The sequence below is a fragment of the Exophiala spinifera genome, assembly GCF_000836115.1.
Source record: "Exophiala spinifera strain CBS 89968 unplaced genomic scaffold supercont1.9, whole genome shotgun sequence".
Taxonomy (NCBI): Eukaryota; Fungi; Ascomycota; class Eurotiomycetes; order Chaetothyriales; family Herpotrichiellaceae; genus Exophiala; species Exophiala spinifera.
Window position 1 is genome coordinate 1,285,641 of NW_015622521.1, and position 18,651 is coordinate 1,304,291.

The window sequence follows — 18,651 nt, forward strand, 5'->3', positions numbered from 1 at the left end:
ATTACTGTCCATACACCCCCCTTGGCATCGTGGATGAAGCCTCCGTGTAAAAGTACCGCAACCACGGATGTCGAGATGCAGACGTGCTGTAATCACTTGGACATGACAGAGCGGACGAGGTCAAGATACGTCAACCGGGGATTTTCACCCGGGGTATCAGATCACTGCTTGATTGGTTTGACGTCGGCCCGTTGTTCTCATCGCCGGGTCTGTACCCAGACGAGGTACGAGGGCCGTAGAATTCTGGGGCCACTTACGATGAGGAGTCCGGTGTGTAGCATCGAGGATCGAGGATCGAGGACCGAGTAGAAACCGAATAAACACGGATCTTAATGAGCCTGATCTGCCCGGCTCTGGTCTAGTCATTGTCATCCCTGTATCTAAGTAGATGTTCGGCTCTGTTCACAGCGTAAAGCTCTCTGCTGTCGCTTCCCGTAATCCCCTTTCCAATGCCGGTTGCTGGTCATAAAATCATCTCTGCAAGAGTTCATCAAACATTGAAAAAGAGAAGTGTGAAAATGATAACCTCTTCGCCGTGTATCGAGACAAGCATGGCCTCAATTGGAAATGCTTCGCTTCCCACTCCTTGCAGACGGGTGAACTTGATGTTCATCTCCCACTCGATGCTCGCAGAAGTAATTCAAATAAAAGTACAATCGCCCGCTCAACATTCAAATCAAGATGGCCGGAATTTTCTCCTGGCGACTTCTCGAACGCGTCCCAAATCCTCCATACACTGCAAGTGCTTCTCGTTGGCATGATCCCACCATTGTCGGCACTGAGCATCATCGTGTAACCATTGTAGATATGCAGAATAGCCAGCCTTTTGGGTACCGTTTTCATCGATCTTGTCGGCATCTGGGCCATCCCAAAGCATACTGACCCAACTCTGAGACATTGTGCCACAAACTCGATTGTGTCGCGCTTTGAAGTGATCGAGCATTGTCGCATTGAAATTGTTCCAGTCTTGCATATATGCGTTCATATTGTCCACGTACTGCAAGAAGTTCGCCTTGTCCAGCCGGTCTGCAGCGGGCGGAATCACCACCTTTGGTGGCTTCGGTAAGTTGAGAGCTCGCAGTCTGGTTGGCGCCTTCTCGTATTTGTCCTCTGGCTTTGATTCAAATGGCAAGTGGGCCGCGAGGTCGTCCAGGCCTTTCAACCCAGCTGCAGTAGGGGCGAAGGGCGCCTGCTGTGTGAATTCTCGCAGATTCACGCCGCCATCAGGTGACGAGCGTCTCTTGGTGGAATGGGCCTCGAAGGGACTGGAACGAGTCGGGTTCGAGGCAGCCTTCATAGGAGGCGTATCATCCACGTCCATTATATCCTCCTCGACTACCACATACTGGTCTCTCGAATCGTCGGTCGAATGTGAGCCGTGGCTTGTCCGATCACTTGCAGTACGTGTGTCCCCTGGAGGCGGTGTTGGTTTCACATTTGAACCCCAATCTGGAGGTAGCTTTCCCTTTTGAAATGCAGCTGCTTTGGCCTTGGAATCTTCAGCGCGATCAGCGGATGAGCTACTCTCTTGATCCACGCCTCTAGACATCCCTCTACCGCGAGTAGCGGGTTTGCTGCCGTTGCGATTCAGCTTGGACGGTGATTTGCGCATCTGAGAATCTGTTGGCCGGAAGATATCGTCCACGTTTAGCTTTTCATGCCATTCATCTGCAGAGAATTTGGAAGGCGGCTGAGGCTCATGACTGTGACTCGGGTCAGCTTGTTCCTCACTATGGGGAAATACGCGCTTTGGTATAGGGGTCTGCGCAGTAACAAATGGGTCCGCCCGCTTTCTACCAGCCGGGCTCGTCCGCGGGAAAACAGACGCTGGCACCGCCCAGGACGGTAGACCATTGAACGAAAGACCTCGAGCGGTAGAACGTGGACAGTTTGCTGCTTGGGTCCACCAGGGGTAAGAAAATGTACGGGAGCGTGCATACTTGGGTCCGTCTGAAACTTCCTCCTGTCCACCATTGACATGTGTATCGCTAGTCTTATGCTCCTCGGTGGCCGGGAAAGGTTCGCTTGCAAAGGGCTTGCTAGGTGTTTCTCGGGAATCAGAGGAGGGAAACTGGTGTTTGCTATCGTTCACGATTCTAGTGTAGTTAGTACTAGGGAATGACCCCGTAAGGCCTGGATTATCGGCAAACGCGGCGGTCCTGGGTCTAGGTCGGCTCCGTGGCGTTGCCTTTGGTCTCGTGTTCACATTATAGGCCTCGTCTTCGTCAGACGATGTGTCAGAAGAAAACTCGGCATGTCTCCCTGCGCTTCTCATGCCCGGACTCGCACTACGATGTCGAGGAACATGTTCAAAGTTGGAGGCTGGCTTGCCGAAAGGTCCAGGTGCGTCCCAATGACGGTCGATTGGGGAATTCCGAACGCTCGACGATCTGTGGTGCATGGTGTCTCCATGAATGTCGGTTCTTTCGCCACCTGCTCCAGCATATCTTGAAGATGGGCGAGAGCCATCTTGAAAATCCTGTTTCATATCGTAATCGGTTGAACGTGTCGGTCGCAGAGGGCTGGCACCGGGCCACGCTCTCGAAACCGGAGGTGACTGCAGGGGAGTTCCATCTTGATTATACATAGGGGCAGATGGTGGTGGTGGCCCGCGAGTGCCCCTCACGTATGCATATGCGGATCGGGGAGCTTGTTGATCATCTGTGCCATGAGTCCCGGGCGTATAACCTTGCTTTCTCGCGCTTGCAGTTCTAGAGAGACCGGGGAAGGTGGTTGGGGGTACATTGGGGACATGAGGAACTTCCGATGTAGGGGACGGCTTTGGTGCCGTGGGAGCCTGGCGGGGTGCTGTAGGGGGCATCTTTTGGTTCGTGTGTGTCGTCCTCATGTTGGGAAAGCCACGAGCGGCGTCTGCTCTTGCGTTGTCAAACCTTGCCCGATCCCATGACTGAGGTGCGCTCCGAGTAAAAGCGTTGAACTTGTCTGCACCCCTTGAAGCCTGTTGCGGCATTCCCCGCTGGGGCGCTTTGGGAGGTGGTGGAAAGGGGAATTGTGGTGTCGCAGTCTGCTTGGTAGGGGTCGGTCTCGCGAATCCATAAGGGTCAGTGTAGTTCGTAGCGGCGGCAGCGGCATTTCGAGCGGCCATCTTTGCTCGAGCAGCATCGTATTTCGCTTTCTCGACAGGGTCACTCAGGATTTCATGGGCAGCCTGAACGGCCTGGAACTTGGGAACGACCTCCACTTCATGGCCGGGGTTCCTGTCAGGATGGAGTTGTTTCGCTGGGACAGTCAGTACAGATCAAGAGGTGAAGGGTAGGTTGTGCATACCCAGATATCTGAACCGCTTCTTAATCTCCTCGGCATCAGCGGTGGAGGGCAGATCCAGATCCGCATAATAGTCCCGTTTCACATCTGCCTTGACCATGGTCACCGGGGACTGGCTTTACGAGATTGCCAGCCTAATAGTAACAATGTGCTTCGTCGGTTATGCTCCTTCTCTTTGTCTCCATCAACATGATTTCTTGGAAAGTCGAACAGAGTCTACAATCAGGTCTCGGGTACTGAGGAATGGAGGAGATCACGGTGAATGCGAGATCAAAGGACCCGACTGGTTTAATTACCAACGCGGCCAGAGAACGGGTAAGAAGTTGCAGAAGACCTCCAGTCAGAGCGATCCGAACTGCATCGAATTTCCGGGGGTAATCGAGGTGGTGAATCGATGAGAAGCGTCGGGAGGACAGGTGACAAAGTCAAGCCAAAGTCAGCGACTGAGTTGCCTACTCGAGGCAACTATTCGTTCGCTCAATTTTGCTGGCTATGTCGAGACGGTCAGAGCCTATCAAGAAAACAAGTGAGCGCCGTAGCAATCGCTGAAGAATGGGTGGAGGAGAAATTGTTTCTGCCGGTTCCTGCGCAATGCTGTAAGGTCGGTGGGCAGCCCAGAAGGGATCGTGGACGGTGGAGGAGGAATGTGGTAGGCGAATAGAGAGTAGCGTTGTCCGTGTCACTGGGTATTGGGAAGTGAGTCAAGTGAGAGTATCGCGCACTGTACTCCGTGGGCGAACTGAGGCGAGGCGATGTGATGTGATGATGAGCTGGCATTGAAGGGCCCTTGACAACATGTAGCGGTTTTCGGTATAACGCGAAAAGTGGGTTATAGGCGCACTAGGCTGGTCGACCCGAGTCACCAGGCTCCGTCACTTTGTCACCTGTGGCTCTCTGAGGGAAATTTTTAACCAAGTCCAGCAAGAGGTAGACCTAACTAGAAGTGCAGCATGGAGCCAGAGTAGGCACTCTGCGTGGGCATAGCTTAGGCACCTCTGGCTCACTTTTGGGCATGCGGTAAGTCTGCCTGGCCCTAACAAAGGCAAACTGGGCCCTCAGTTAGGCGGCTCCCGGGCACAAAGATCTCAGCATCTCTGCCTATTGCCCACCTGTATGACTCGACGGCCCTCCCTACCTAACCTACCTTACTCCGTCCAAGGCGCAGGCATATTCTCCCTGGCCGGCCTACCTGATGTCAGCCTCAGGCCATGCTTACTGATGATAGTGTGCCTCAGGCCATGCTTACTGATGATAGTGTGCCTCACGCAATGCCATATCTGGGGTCAACGCTGGTGCTGAAAAGTGTGATGTCCTATTAGGACCTATCCCTACCGTATCACGACACAATGCATCTTGACTACTACCGAATTCAGCGACAGGTATCTAGGTGGTCACTGCTCGCATGCCGAGCGTGTTCAACATACACGCTAGGGCTCATTACCCTTTGAGATGAATGTTAACACCTCTCACGGGCTCGTAGTTGCAATGTAAAGGACAAGGAGAATAATAAAAAGTGTTCGAGTGAGGACCACCTAATGCTGGCTGTGATCCGGCTAAATACCGGGCTGGCTTTAACAAGATACAGTACCTTACTCCGTACTACCAGTGACTTTCGCAGGCTGTGGTATCTGCCAAACTACGGCCACCTGGCTTTCACACTGAAGCAAACACAGCAGCATTTCACGTCGAAAGCCCGAGACAATAAAGTGTTATGCCGTCGACCATCCAGGATCCCTGACTTAGCAGTGCAAAGACTTCCAAATCTCGACATCATCCTGCAGCCATGTTATCCTCATTCGCTCCCTACCTCTCAAATCCTCGCCAAACCCTCTCACAAGTCCTGAACTTCGCCCTTGTCCTATCCACGGCCTTTATGCTATGGAAATCCCTCTCAGTCATCTCAGACTCTCCATCGCCAATTGTGGTCGTTCTCAGTGGTTCGATGGAGCCAGCTTTCCAGCGTGGTGACCTGCTCTTCCTGTGGAATCGAGACAAGACGGCGGAGGTGGGAGAAATCGTGGTGTACAATGTCAAGGGCAAGGACATTCCAATTGTTCACCGTGTTGTTCGCAGTTACGCCCCAGTGGCTTCTGTCGAGGTAGACAAGAGGTAGGTCTTGCGCCTTTCTTCTTGCAATCGATCTTAATACTCACAACTCGTCTCAGTGGTCACATGTCTGAGTCTTCGCCCAAACTCCTGACAAAAGGCGACAACAACATCGCGGACGATACCGAGCTCTACGCACGCGGACAAAGCTACCTGGACAGAAAAGAAGACATCATCGGGAGCGTGCGCGGCTATGTACCAGCAGTGGGATATGTCACAATTATGCTCAGTGAGCATCCATGGCTAAAGAGTGTCATGCTGGGAATCATGGGGGTGATGGTTATCCTGCAAAGAGAATAGCATTTTATATTGAGAGCCTTCCCATGGAAGTACCGACCAAAAATGCTGCTCCACAACAGATGGCACAATTGCTCTTTGAATAGTTGTCGACACACTTGCGCCACACCTCGAGAATCTTGCAAACATGTCGCCTCATAGTCCTAGACGACCAAGGGCTCACAACTCCGGTGGAAGAGCTCGCGCATTTCATTCGGCCGGCAAGGAGTATTTATGTCCACGGCAAATAGCCGCTGTTCCACTCCGACACATCCTGGCCTCGTGGATATGAACATGCATCGTGGAAGACTTTGATGATCAGGTCACAGTTTTGCAGCCGAAGGATTTTACTGGAATCAACGACTTTCGTCAGGGCCATAGAAAGAGAGTGCTGACATGTTACGAATGGAGAATGGCAAAAACAAGTGTGATTGGCGGCGCATTGTCTCGAGAGCTCAGAGATCGCAGCCCGACCTCCATAGGCCTTCCACCGTCTCATCAGCTAAGTGGCTGCTGATCGCCCAATCAAGGAGTCAAGGCCGCGGTCGAGAACGAGGTGGCATCCGCATAGATATCTGTGAGCAGAAAATGCAGCCCTGTCGGTTCCAGGATTTCCTTTAGCCGCTCATTCCAAGTCGTAGGGGCACGGCGGCCACTATCAGCCACGGCATTTGGTTGGCGCCGGACGCAGCGCAGCCACTGGCCTCACCTCGTACACAAATAGGAGGGCCGCATAAGCCGCACTAGCGAGTAGAGCTGAAAACGATAGCCCCGTCCACCTGAGGAGCTACTGTAGTCCGCCGTGAGGCCATCAATCCTCCGACCTTCGTTGTCTCGCGCACGTTTCTCGTCACCCCCATGCCACGAACAACTATCGTTTCTCTTTCATTGAACCCACGACCCCAACTGACTATGTTCCCTGCAGCCCGAGTCATGAATCATGATGCATCTCTGAGCGGCCCCTATCTAACCCGTAGTCAGCCTCTGCGCATCCCGTGGAAAGCCTATCGGGACTAAAGTTTAGCGTCAGCCCTACCAGTCCACAGGCGAGGCCTAATCTCCTCGAGTCCAGGTCGCCTAGCCAGCGCAATTCCTGGCTCGCAGAGCAATTCTTACGCGCAGATTCTCTCTGCTTCTGTGAACGTGAATCCGAAAATTGATCCCTCTACTTCAATCACACATCGCGAGCTTTCCGTCCTGTTGTCGTCGGGAACCGTCGCTCGCCATCTTGGAGCGAGGTCATCGGCTTCAACCCTCGACCAGTATGTGCAACGTCAACTGGGTGGTCGAACATCCAGTCATGAACGTGCGGTAGTCTTATTGGACTCGAACTGCGCCTAATCGATCAAACAACCTCGAGTGACCGTCATGGATGACCGCTACAATGCTTCGACAACGAGGTCTGGGTCCAGGCCGTCGTCCGGGGACGGAATTGGACTCCTGAGCAGTAGAGATCCACCCAATGTGATGGCAACTACGATTACTGCCACAGAGCCGGGAACATTCTACCGGGGGCGACACTCGAGAGGTAATTCAAGAGAGGAGCGGCTGGGTTCGATTGACGAAAGTGGAGGATCCTATGAAATGATTGAGCCGCCCACGCCAACAAAGACTCGGCGACTGAGCCCAGGACCATCGAATGCTTCATCGATGCTGAGACGGCTAACCACCAAAATTGCGCCTGTCGGTCGGCCTCACTTTCGCTCCACCAAGAGGACGAAAGGACAGCAATATGCGACACTCGACGACGAGGATGACAACCGAGCTAGCACTGTGGACATATCCTCACTCGCGGGCTTGGGCTGGGAGCTAAACGACATGTCTCATTTAGATGTATCACATCCTGGAGAAGATACAGCATATAATCCCCCGGCAAGCACAGAGCGAAAGCCCGACTTTCGCAGCTTCGTGGAGAAGCGTCGTTCGGTGGGAGAAGGTATGAGAGACATAGGTGTCCAATTGAGGCGCGACCCGACTAAAGTCGTGAGACGACCTACTGGTGGTTCTGGCGGTGGTTTAAGCACTGGCATCGATCGAGCTAAGACTGTGCGACAGTTGGGTCAGGATCTGGCGCAAAAGAAAAACATGATTGTCGAGATAGAGGAGGCGGTCGACTTGAGCTCCCTAGAAGGTGGACAGCCAGACAATCGAGCCAGTCGAGCATTCGAGACCACTTCGGACCGACAAAGCATCATGCCACAGGAAACGAAGAGTTACTTTTTCCCCGAGGATCCGGATATTCCGAACTGGAAGCCATTCTCCATGAGCAGCATTTATATTCTGGTCTTGATGGCCCTTGCCCTTGGTCTGGCCGGACTTCAAGAGTATCTGTGTCAAAGATCCATCAAGCGTACAAAGGAGAATAGTGGACTTCTTGCTTTCAACCACGTGGCTGAGATCTCGACATGGGATTTCTTTGCGTGGAAATGTGAGTAGACCTTTGGTCAGCGTTCGACTCTTGGCTAACCGCGATAGATTTGCCAACCATGGTCTGCATTGTCTATGCCGTACTCTTCTCGATCATGGATTTCGACATCCGCCGACTGGAGCCCTTCTATCAATTGTCACGACCCGGCGGTGCGCTGGCCTCGGCGAGTCTCAACTTGGATCATCTTACCATGTTTCAATACTTTGTACCTTTCAAGGCCTTTCGCCTAAAACAATATGCCGTCTTATTTTCAACCACGGGCAACATCGTCGCATCGATGGTCGGGCCTTCCCTCCAGAATCCCTCCCTCGATATGCAGACTAATCCGAACCCCAAGTGCAACGCCGGTGGATGCGGAGATTCCGACGAAAAGCACTATTGGCTCCGAGTTGACCCTGTATGGTCGCGTCTGCTCTCGGCAAGCTACCTGATTGTGGCTCTCGTTCTGGTGGTTCTGTTCTTCCAACTCCGCCGGAAGTCTGGCTTGCTGAGTGATCCGAAGGGGATTGCGGGAATCGCGTCCATGGCCACCAAATCACACATCCTGCAAGATTTCTCTGGATTAGACATGGCCACAAGAGGAAAAATTCATAAAAGACTCCAGCATAGACGATATGTGCTCTATAAATCGTCCATCTGGCAAGGTGAATGGACCTCGACCAGTGACCCTGTGCTGGATAGTGAGAAGAAGCTGACCAGTCCGCACCCCATCATGCTTCGGTTGGAGTTTGGTATTCCCTTCCTCATCTTCATGCTCTTATGCATGGTGGCAGTGCTCCTTATCACTTTGACGCCAGCCCGAGTGGTTCCCAACGCTGTACCGTGGTTGCCGATTGTTGTTGCTACGGCACTGAAATTAACCTTCAGCACATTCGAAGCCGATGTTCGACTTATCGAACCATTCTATCAGCTTTCAAAGGGAAATGCGAAGCCCGAGAACAGCCTGACCCTCGACTACCAAGCCACTGTGTATGGCTGGATCACATGCAAAGCTCTCTGGAACCGTCATTACCTCGTGGCATTAGTAGGGTTCTCATCGCTTCTCCTGGACATTCTCACCGTCACCGTGGGTTCGTTTTCTGTCAACTCAGAAGTCTTTTTGAAGCTGAAAGACAAGGACGACTCAAGTGGTGACGAGACATTCGCCTCGTTCTGGGCTTCGCTGATCCTGTCGGTGACGATCCTTGTGATTGTCATCTGCACGACATCAATAGTATATTGGCGACGCCGCCACCCATTCTTACCACGAGAGCCATCCACCATTGCGGCTATACTGGCGTTCATATACTCGAGTAATATGCTCACAGATTTCATCGATACCGAGACTTTGAACAACAAACAAATGGAGCAACGACTAATGGGACTGGGCAAGCGGTACGGTCTCGGCTGGTTTCGTGGTCGAGACGGTCAAATACATTGCGCGATCGACGAAGAACCGATGAGAAGCCGATATGTACATGGCAAACCATATACGATGGCACAGGCAGGTCCATTGCAGCCTCACGAGACATTTTATTCTGTATAGAGGTGGTTAATTTCCAAGGGATGTTGATGGAGTTCAATTGTGACCTTATGATCTGATATGACCGGTGTGTTGAGGAATATACCAGACAAGATACAAGGACTTGGGTAGGTAGATGCGAAGCTAACTTGGGCATAATAGGATACCCATATTGAAGCCACATGACGCTAGGAGTTCCTCATGTTTCGTGTTTTGAACCTTTGTCCCTCTTATTGCCAGCATAGTACGAGGACAAGTTGCTAACTCGACGACATTTGGGCCAAAAAGGAGAGTTTGTCGTCATTCACCTCAGCAGCACTTGTTACGCAAGCCAACAGCCTGGTCAATGCGTATCCTGCCTGCCACCAACTTGGCTGGCATGTGAATCAAAGTGGTGGAACTGGTGGGACAAAGAGATGAAGACCAAGTGCAGATTGGCGACTGCTGACGATTGGTGGCTAACGGGCCTTTTGAGGGCGATCGGGGCGTCACTGAACGCCTATAGGCTGTGAGTGGCGCCCAAGCCTCTCTTAGCGGCGCCCCTAATGACGCCTCCAACGCCTAGAGATGCCCCGAAGCGGGAGGACGCCAGTGACGTCAAGTCACAATTTACCTGTCCATCACTCCAACGACTTCATTGCGCAGGCTGTTGATACTGCTTGGACAAGACAATACAACTAGGTACACAGCAAACATTCTCTCCTTGCATCATCTCTTCCAACACTCTCCTCAACCCACAACGGCCTTTCCTTCTTGTTTCATTGCCTTTGCACACATAATACTCATCTGGAACTCTTCCACTATCCTCCACGATGCCCACACCGGGCTACGTCTTTCGCGACGGGGGAGCCACTCCTCCTGCAGAAGAGACCCCAGACTCTGAGTTTCGCAAACGAATCACCGAGGCCTCAAAGGCTACAACGGCAACAGACAAGGCTCCTCTGGCCCAAAACTCTTCTACAAGCCACCAACTGGCCACTGGTGCAGGTGACCACGAAGAATTGGGTGCGGCTCAAAAGGCTGGTAGGGAAGATCGTACAACCAATTTGGGATGGCAAGCCAATGCTGTGGGTGTAGGAACTTTGGTCGGTGGACTGCTCAATGAAGATCTGTGGGCGCTGGTGAGAAGGTTCAACAGGGCAAGTACAATACCAGCCAGAGGGAAATGATCTGATCAAAAGCTAACCACGCCGCCAGCAAATGTACCATGTGAAAGCGATTCCGGAAGCACCACCTGGAGGGTTGGATCTTAACATTGCTGAAGAGGATGAATTCTCCCCTGACAAATTGCGTGCCAACCTCGAACGGCTGTACATAACGGTCATTGTCGGCGTCATTGGTTTTTGGAAACATATTGCCAGACTGCGATCATGGCGCGAGCCACGTCGAACTGCTGCTTTCGCTGCAGTCTACTTGCTGGCATGGATTTTCGACTTTATCGTTCCTACCATGTTGGCCACCGTTATCGTGCTCATCACTGTGCCGCGCTCCCGCAGCATCCTCTTCCCTCCTGCTCCGATTCCCCTCGTGGACCCCAAAACCGGAGGCGTGCAGAAGCCGATGGCTGGAGTTCTTGGTAGTACTGATAGTGTGACTGGAGCTCCAGAGAAGCACAAGGGCGAAGCTGTCGAACAGGAAGCCAGCAACCTCGTCAGTGGCATCGCCTCGGTGGCCATTTCAAGTGCCGCTGGTCGACATGATCAGTCGAATCCGGACGATGACGGTGGTAGCAAGACTATCAACAGTAGCATGCCTGATCCTACAAATATTGCCACCAGTGCCGCCGATGCTTCTGCCGCTGCACAGGGTGGTGTTCCGGAACCAACTCATGACAAGACCAAGCAGCCTATGGAAGCTGCTGTGTGGGCCAAGATGCGTCCTACTATGCATGCAATTGGTGAGATTTCAGATGGCTGGGAGCGCATAGCCAACGCTCTATCTCCCACACCACCATTCGAGCAGAACAAGCGTCTTCAATTGGGTGCCATCTTCGTTCCTCTTCTGCTTCTTTCATTGTTTGTCAAGGCACAGTGGGTTGTCAAGGGAACGACGTTCTTCACCGGAATTGCCTTTTTCTCGGACCCCGTTATGCAACGAAGTATTGCCCTCTTGAACGAGAAGATCCCTGACTGGCCAAAGTATCTGGAGATCCGCAACACACTGCTCAAAGGTGTACCTACCAATGCGCAACTTACCATCACTTTGCTTCGAATTGGTGAAGCCAACCGAGCTCCATTGCCTCCTCCGCCGAGATCGGCCCAACCACCTGCGGACAAGCCGGCAGACGATGTTGACAAGCAGGCAATTACCGAGAATGGGCTCGACGCTACACATTCCGAGATTGAAGATGCTATTACGGTAGATCAACCAAGCGGAGAAGAAGCTGGGGAAGCTGAAGATCAAAAGAAGAAGAAGGGAGGATTCGGCGCCAAACTCATGTCTGTTTTCAAGCATACCACAGCCGGAGGCGTCGAGACGAAGCTTGCGACAGATTCTGCTCGAGCTGCTCTTGGTTCTCACCATGCCAAGGAGAAGCTGGGCGTATTGCCCTCTCGAGAAGAGATGAAGCAGAAACCTGTCGAAGGACCCGTCGAATTCAAAGGACGATACAATGGCCGGAAGGGAGCTGTGTACGTGGACAGTAGGGTTTCACCGGCAAATGGTCACCGACCAGCTTCGCCGTGTGTGTACTTCACTACACATCTTGATGGAACCGAAGGGGTCGAGAGCATGCCGCGAGATCCCGACTGGGCTGTTTCGATACCCGACATCGTTGAGATCAAGAAGATCGGAGGCATAGGTTGGAAAGGTAAGATTGTTGTAGGGTGGGCCACGAGCAGAGAAGTCAAGGATGGAATTGAAATTGTGACAAAGGACGGCAAGAGATACCGTGCTATGGCGCTCAGCGAACGAGATGAATTGTTCAATCGACTTGTGGCCATGGGACAACAGGTATGGGAGAGCTACTAGTTAGCAAGACGGATCGGGGATCGGGAAGGAGGCGTCGAGTACGGAGTGGTGTACTTGCAGATTGTATGATGAGAGTTACGAACCTTGGAGGGCTTTTGTATGATGAATTGTTACTCGATCCTGCCTCGTGGTAGGTGGTCGACAGGGTATCTCTACGGTATGAGAACACGATGGACATGTCATGACAATGAATTGTTTGGTCACAATACCTCGTACTTCCCAACTAGTGTCTGGATCAATTGCATTTCTCTTTCGATTTCATCTCGCTTTCTCGACGCAATGGCCAATGGTCATCAGGGCTTATCACAAACACTCGCAAGCGTTCGAGATTGTTGCTCTGGGCTGCCCCTTATGTGGGTCACTCATTGGCAAGGGAATGACTGATTATGGCATAGCGCGATATATGGATCCTCATCTCCGCGACGCGACGACGACGACGACGACCCCTTGGAGTTTCATGATTTGACTGCAAGATCTTGTTTAGTACGTACTGTATTCTTCTCGTTCCTGTTCTGTTCTTCTCTCCAGTCGATCATATCTTGTGCAATAACAGATACCGAATCTCCCTGGTCTCCACGCAATTCTCTATACCACGTACGGTGTACCACCGTACCAGAAGACAATTCCCCTGTCATGCGAGAACCTTATCGTAGGGATCTTCTTTTCCTCCCTCTGGGTTGAACTTGTAGAAGCAGGGCCTTCACTAGGCGGTCTTTTGATCATTCAGATATTTCCGGATTCTCGTATTCGACAACTCGTCTGACAGTCAACAACTCACCAACTTACCAACTTACCAAATTATTATTATGAAGGTACGGAGTACCAGTACAACTCGCGGCTCTTGCACGCATGGAGGCTCCATATGTTTTGGACCTCCATTACTGTGGCGGAGTAAAGCTACCATGAGTGGGTGAAGTACGAATTACTGTACGTACTAATACTCACTTCATACCTACTTGTATGTATGTCTCTCCCTCACATACGGAGGACATTTTCACATGTCGTTGTTGAAATTCCCTATGGACTACTCCGTACTTACTACTGGGTTACGAATACCCCTGCTCGGCCAGCCAGGGCGTATGGACCCATGGAAATGCCAACCTGCCCTCATGATGGTCCATTCTCAAGTTCCATACCGAGATAGTGGGCATTTGTATCCCGCACTTCGTCGTCGACCTAGACTCCTCCCAACCTCATCCTCTCATCTACACAGAAGGCCACATGGACACTAGTCTTTCTCATCCTCTGTTGTGCCTTGTATGAATAAATGTGAATTGTTGACCGTCAGTCTCCGCTGGCTACTCTCCGTTGATGTTTATGGATTTGAGGTCTCGTTCCCGACCATATGCGGTTATCCTTCATCGCTGCATGCCATCTTGTTGCTACTACTGTCCTTGCCCACCAGACACCGCTTGTACCCTCCTTGTCTCCTGAGCCATGTGCCCAAGTCAGTGCCGTCGTCAGCGCTTCCAGTGCGTCTTACTTGGCCGCCAACCCTACCGGTACTACTCCTCCAAGTACGAGTACAGGTAAGCATTGCAGCTCCGTTGGTCACATTCAACATATGGGTTTTACCAAGTCACTCACTCACTCACTCGCTTGATACACAGCGACGGTTGACGGCGCTCTTTTCCACGCATGTCTACAATCCATTCCGCTAAATCAATCCGCGGCTCTAGATCTGATTCACGCATTGGAACCATATATCGAGCTTCAATCGACATTGGAATACCTATCCGCGCCCCCTGGCGACGACTGGCAACATCCCCCCGTCGACATAAAAGCGTCTCTGCGATCCCTCGCCGACGACGTCGTGTCTGGTAGGTATATATCCGAATATAGCTTCCAGACCTCCCTGTACAAGACCTTCCTCTCGGCCCATGATGCTCATTTCAACTTCATCCCGGACCTATTTGGTGTCGGCTCGTTCAAGATACCCGGGGCAAGTCTCGTATCGGTAGTCTCGCAGGATCCCAGTCCTCATCCACATTCAGACTCAATATCGCAGTCAGAGGGAAAACACCGCTGGGTCGAGGTATATTTTGTATCCGATGTTCTCGAAATCATCGTTGATGCCGACGACGAGATCAATGCGATCCCTATGCTTTCGTGGATCGACGGCAGCAAGCGGCACGCGAATGCTCACGCCCAGGATCCATCGCTGATAGCAAGCATCAACGGCGTTCCAGTGTCTGACTTTCTTCTCTCCATGAGCCTCAATCAATCTTCAGCAATCCCCTTTCACGATCCCCACGCAGCATACAATTTCCTGTTTTTTGAGATTTCGCAATTGAATGATTTCGACCTGTCGGCAAAGCAAGGCGCGTTTCCGAATCCGGTTTTCTACCCTGGTCCGGAGACTGTGTTTGGATTTGCCAACGGGACGACCGTACGTATTCAAACGGTCGCGGAGGTCCATGTCGGTTTCGACGGAGTGTACGATGGGAGAAGTGCGTATGAGAAATTCTGTCACCAGAAAAAGAAGAAGAAGAACATGAGCGAGATTGTGTCGCAGAGCACATCAATAGCAGCAGAAGTTGCGTCGGATACACAGGTTTATCTGAATAGCTCGAAAGGCGATGACGATGAGCATCAGCATGAACATCTGAGACCGGCACCACCAGCAGAGTCCGGATCTGAATATTTCATCACCACTCTGCCATTCTACCCGCCGTCGCCCATCGTGACGGACAAAAAGGGGAGGATGACAGGATACTTTTTAGAAGATGATGGTTTCAACGATACGGCAGTCCTTGCCATTCTCGACTTTAGTGTCATGGATGACGATGACGACGACGACGACGATACTTCCGCTGGGTTTCAGCATACACTCGCCAAGTTCTTGGATAAGTGCAAGTTCAACTCTGGTGCCAGCCCCAGGACAAAATTGATCCTTGACCTCTTCGGCAACGGCGGCGGTACGCTCGAGCTGGGAGTGGACGCAGCGAGACGTATATTCCCGAACGTCGGGTACGAAGTGTACGGTAATATGCGTGCGTCAAATGTGCTGAGGGATCTAGGCGTGGGGTACGACGAGTATTCAGGTCGGGCTTCTCGTACTGGCAGGACCAGTGGCACGACACAGGACCATCACGCGAAGGATGAGGACACTGGGCCGCACGACAGGGGCGAGAGCGGGACCGGGACCGGGAGCTTATTTGATGTTCGGTCCCTTCTTGACGTGGATGGAACGGCGTGGTCGTCGTGGGATGACTTTTACTCGTACCGGGACGGGCGTCGTGATTCTTGTATGACGGATCGAAATGGGGAATGTGGAACCGGAGGCCAAGGGCTGAGGCAGGTAACGGCTCCTTTCAGGATCAATTGTACGGCGACAGCTCCACGTGGGATCCAGCGTCGTATGGCGGTTGAGGAAGAGGAAGAGGACCAGGACGAGCATGGGGATGAGGATGGACCTATCCCGACTAAACCGGTCTTTGAACCGGAGAACGTCGTGGTTCTAACCGATGGCTTTTGTGGCAGTACATGTGCCGTCTTTGTCGAGTTGCTCCTGTCAACTCATATCCGAACCGCCGGTACCAGCGGTGAGGGTACAGGACGAGGACCCGGTACTGTAAGGAGTGTGGTTGTCGGCGGAATCCCAACGGCAGCCGATCACGGTTCACTGACCAGAAGTGCAGGGGGGAGGGAGATGGAGATGCAAGTCGTGGGGACCACAAAGGGCGCTGCGTTCTGGAGCTTCAGTGAGATTCTCGACGTCGCACGGCAGAAGACGAAGAACGAGACGAGTGGTGCTGCGGCGGCGGCGGCGACGACGACGATTTTGGAGGACGAGGATCAACATCGTCTCAACGGATCGGGATTCAGATTCACGGACCTCCCGCTTCGAAGAACGTGGAATCCTGGCGCCGCGGGGGTGAATGGCGTGAACCACCTGCGCTACGATACATGCCAGGAGGACGAGAAGATGCGAAGAAGAAGCATGGTACCTCTGCAGTTCGTACGCACAGAAGCCGACTTGAGAATCTTCCCGACAAAGGAGACGGTGGTTGACAAGCGAGCCTTGTGGAGGAGAGTCCGTGAGGTTGGGTTTCGGGAATGAAGCAACGAACGAACGTATTTTGCACATGTCAATGAGATGCCCCCGACCTCCCTCGTCTACCTTACACCTAGATATACCTATGTGGGTAGTATTTATTAATCATGGTGACTAGTTAGTAGTGGTGGATCGCGAGTAAATGTGATGACGACGGTAATCTTTCATGTCCATTTCTTTTCTTTGTATGCACATTCTATGTAGCTCACGAAAACACCAACACTGCAACCCAATGCCAATGCCATCATGCTCATTGCAACACTCATAGCCACACCCATACTCATGGTACTTCAGGCCCACCACGTCACCTGCGAGTACCTTTGTTTTCTTCGCTTCTCTATCCCCCCGTCTGTTGGTGCCACGTCGTGAAGTCAAGAGGAAGGACGTCAATAAACACTCCCTCTGTGGCTTCTCTCGTTCCTCTCCTCTTCAATAATCTGTTCCATCTCCAGCTCCTCTAGCCGTTTGGTACCCATTTCCAAATCCGCCTCCTCGACCTCGGCGTCACTAGGTTGATCGCCCAACGGGTCCGCGACGGCGGTCCGGTCGTCGAACGAACGAACATGACCACCGCCGTTGCCGTCGAGGTCAAAGTCCCCCCTCAACGCGCGGGCCAGTGAAGACGACGAGAATTTCGGGGTTTGTTGGACATGGCCGCTTTGACCGTGACTGTTGCTCCGGTTGTGACCTTGACTATGGTCGTGGTGATCCTTGCCGAAGCCACCCTTCACTTTGACTTCCGACTGTGGAGTGCCGTCACTTTCGTCGTCGGTCCCAAAGGGTGACGCGGCACCGGATCTGGATCCCCCTCCGTCACGACCCAAGTAGGCCCTCAGCCCGGCTTTCTTGGTCGTCGACGTCTCTAGCGAGAGGTTGTTGAGCGAGGTGCGGAGGGTGCTACTTGTGGACCTCACTCTGGATTGGCTTTGACTTTGATTCTTGCTTTGACTTTGGCTTCTGGTCCTGGCTCTGCTCACGCTGTCTCGGCGCTGGCCCTGCTGGCTCTGGTGCTGGTGCTGGTTCTTATCCTCGACATCTTCACGATCATCGCGAAACATGTCTGCCGTGTTCTTTCGCGAGGGCCGGGGCAGCTGACTGTTTGTGCCATGGCCTAAAGTGGCACCACTGGGATCATGGGCTACGGCCCGGTTCGAAGTCCATCGTCGTACGGGAATTGACTCCACCGTCACAGGGGACTGAGACTGAGAGATGCTTTTCCTCGCTGCTCGTTCCCTTCGAAGATCGGACCAGCGTCGAAGATTGTTCTGGAGAACATACCGGCCGTTCGGGGCTAGCTTCATGACGAGAAATTCGCAGTGGTTGATGTTGCGCAGGTCCTCGAAGAACTCGACGCTATAGTGATACCATGCCATCAGAAACACCCGGCTACACAGGCCGTGCGTGACGAGGATGGCTACGCTGGCCATGTTGTCTTCCGAGAAGCGGCGCCACAGGGATCCGTTGAACGAAGACACCCGGTCATAGACATCCGCGCCGCTCTCGCCGTTTGGAATCCGGTAGAAGAAGTGGCCATACTCGGCACGTTCACGCCATAGGCGCTCAACCTCGTCAGTCCCCGGCTGGAAGTTGCCAAAGTCCTGTTCGCGAAGTCGGGGCTCTTCGTAGACTTTGATGTGGGACCGTTGGAACGGTGAGGGCACTGGGTCGTTGGAACAAAGCCCGTTCAGAATTCCCTCGGTCGTCTCACGTGTACGACGGTACGGTGAGATGAAGAAGTGGAGAGTGTCGTCGTTGCGGAGGAGGGCTCGAAGCTTCTGTCCGGCTTCAAGCGCCTGCGTGTGCCCTTCGCTGGTGAGGCCGACTTTGTGGTCGGGGGTTGTCTGATGGATCCTTTTGTCACGGTTGCCCTCGGACTGCGCGTGGCGGATGAGGATTATCAGTCGTGGTTTGCCCATTTTTGCAGCTTAGACATTGGACTGGTGAGCTGAATGACCGTCTGGGAATTTTGAGATTATTTAGACGAGAGAATGTCGTGTGCTCGATGACCTGAAACCATACGGAGAGCGG

The 18,651-nt window shown here is 52.7% G+C and overlaps 6 protein-coding genes across 6 annotated transcripts; 4 read left to right on the forward strand and 2 right to left on the reverse strand.

Moving 5' to 3' along the window:
- Positions 1-676: 676 nt before the first annotated feature.
- On the reverse strand, positions 677-3,385 carry PV08_11491 (uncharacterized protein; the record flags this gene model as incomplete). The annotated part of the gene is made up of 2 exons (XM_016385799.1): positions 677-3,240; positions 3,289-3,385. 2 exons carry the CDS (start codon positions 3,383-3,385, stop codon positions 677-679), a joined length of 2,661 nt encoding a protein of 886 aa, XP_016230743.1.
- A 1,683-nt stretch (positions 3,386-5,068) lies between these two features.
- On the forward strand, positions 5,069-5,691 carry PV08_11492 (signal peptidase complex catalytic subunit SEC11; the record flags this gene model as incomplete). Its single annotated transcript, XM_016385800.1, has 2 exons — positions 5,069-5,394; positions 5,451-5,691. The coding sequence occupies 2 exons, from the start codon at positions 5,069-5,071 to the stop codon at positions 5,689-5,691; spliced, it is 567 nt and encodes a 188-aa protein (XP_016230744.1).
- Positions 5,692-7,035: 1,344 nt separating this feature from the next.
- On the forward strand, positions 7,036-9,620 carry PV08_11493 (uncharacterized protein; the record flags this gene model as incomplete). The annotated part of the gene is made up of 2 exons (XM_016385801.1): positions 7,036-8,095; positions 8,143-9,620. The coding sequence occupies 2 exons, from the start codon at positions 7,036-7,038 to the stop codon at positions 9,618-9,620; spliced, it is 2,538 nt and encodes an 845-aa protein (XP_016230745.1).
- A 788-nt stretch (positions 9,621-10,408) lies between these two features.
- On the forward strand, positions 10,409-12,566 carry PV08_11494 (uncharacterized protein; the record flags this gene model as incomplete). Its single annotated transcript, XM_016385802.1, has 2 exons — positions 10,409-10,717; positions 10,794-12,566. 2 exons carry the CDS (start codon positions 10,409-10,411, stop codon positions 12,564-12,566), a joined length of 2,082 nt encoding a protein of 693 aa, XP_016230746.1.
- Positions 12,567-13,911: 1,345 nt separating this feature from the next.
- Positions 13,912-16,629, forward strand: PV08_11495 (uncharacterized protein; the record flags this gene model as incomplete). Its single annotated transcript, XM_016385803.1, has 2 exons — positions 13,912-14,095; positions 14,177-16,629. The coding sequence occupies 2 exons, from the start codon at positions 13,912-13,914 to the stop codon at positions 16,627-16,629; spliced, it is 2,637 nt and encodes an 878-aa protein (XP_016230747.1).
- A 380-nt stretch (positions 16,630-17,009) lies between these two features.
- PV08_11496 (uncharacterized protein) lies at positions 17,010-18,539 on the reverse strand (the record flags this gene model as incomplete). The annotated part of the gene is made up of 1 exon (XM_016385804.1): positions 17,010-18,539. One exon carries the CDS (start codon positions 18,537-18,539, stop codon positions 17,010-17,012), a length of 1,530 nt encoding a protein of 509 aa, XP_016230748.1.
- Positions 18,540-18,651: the final 112 nt, after the last annotated feature.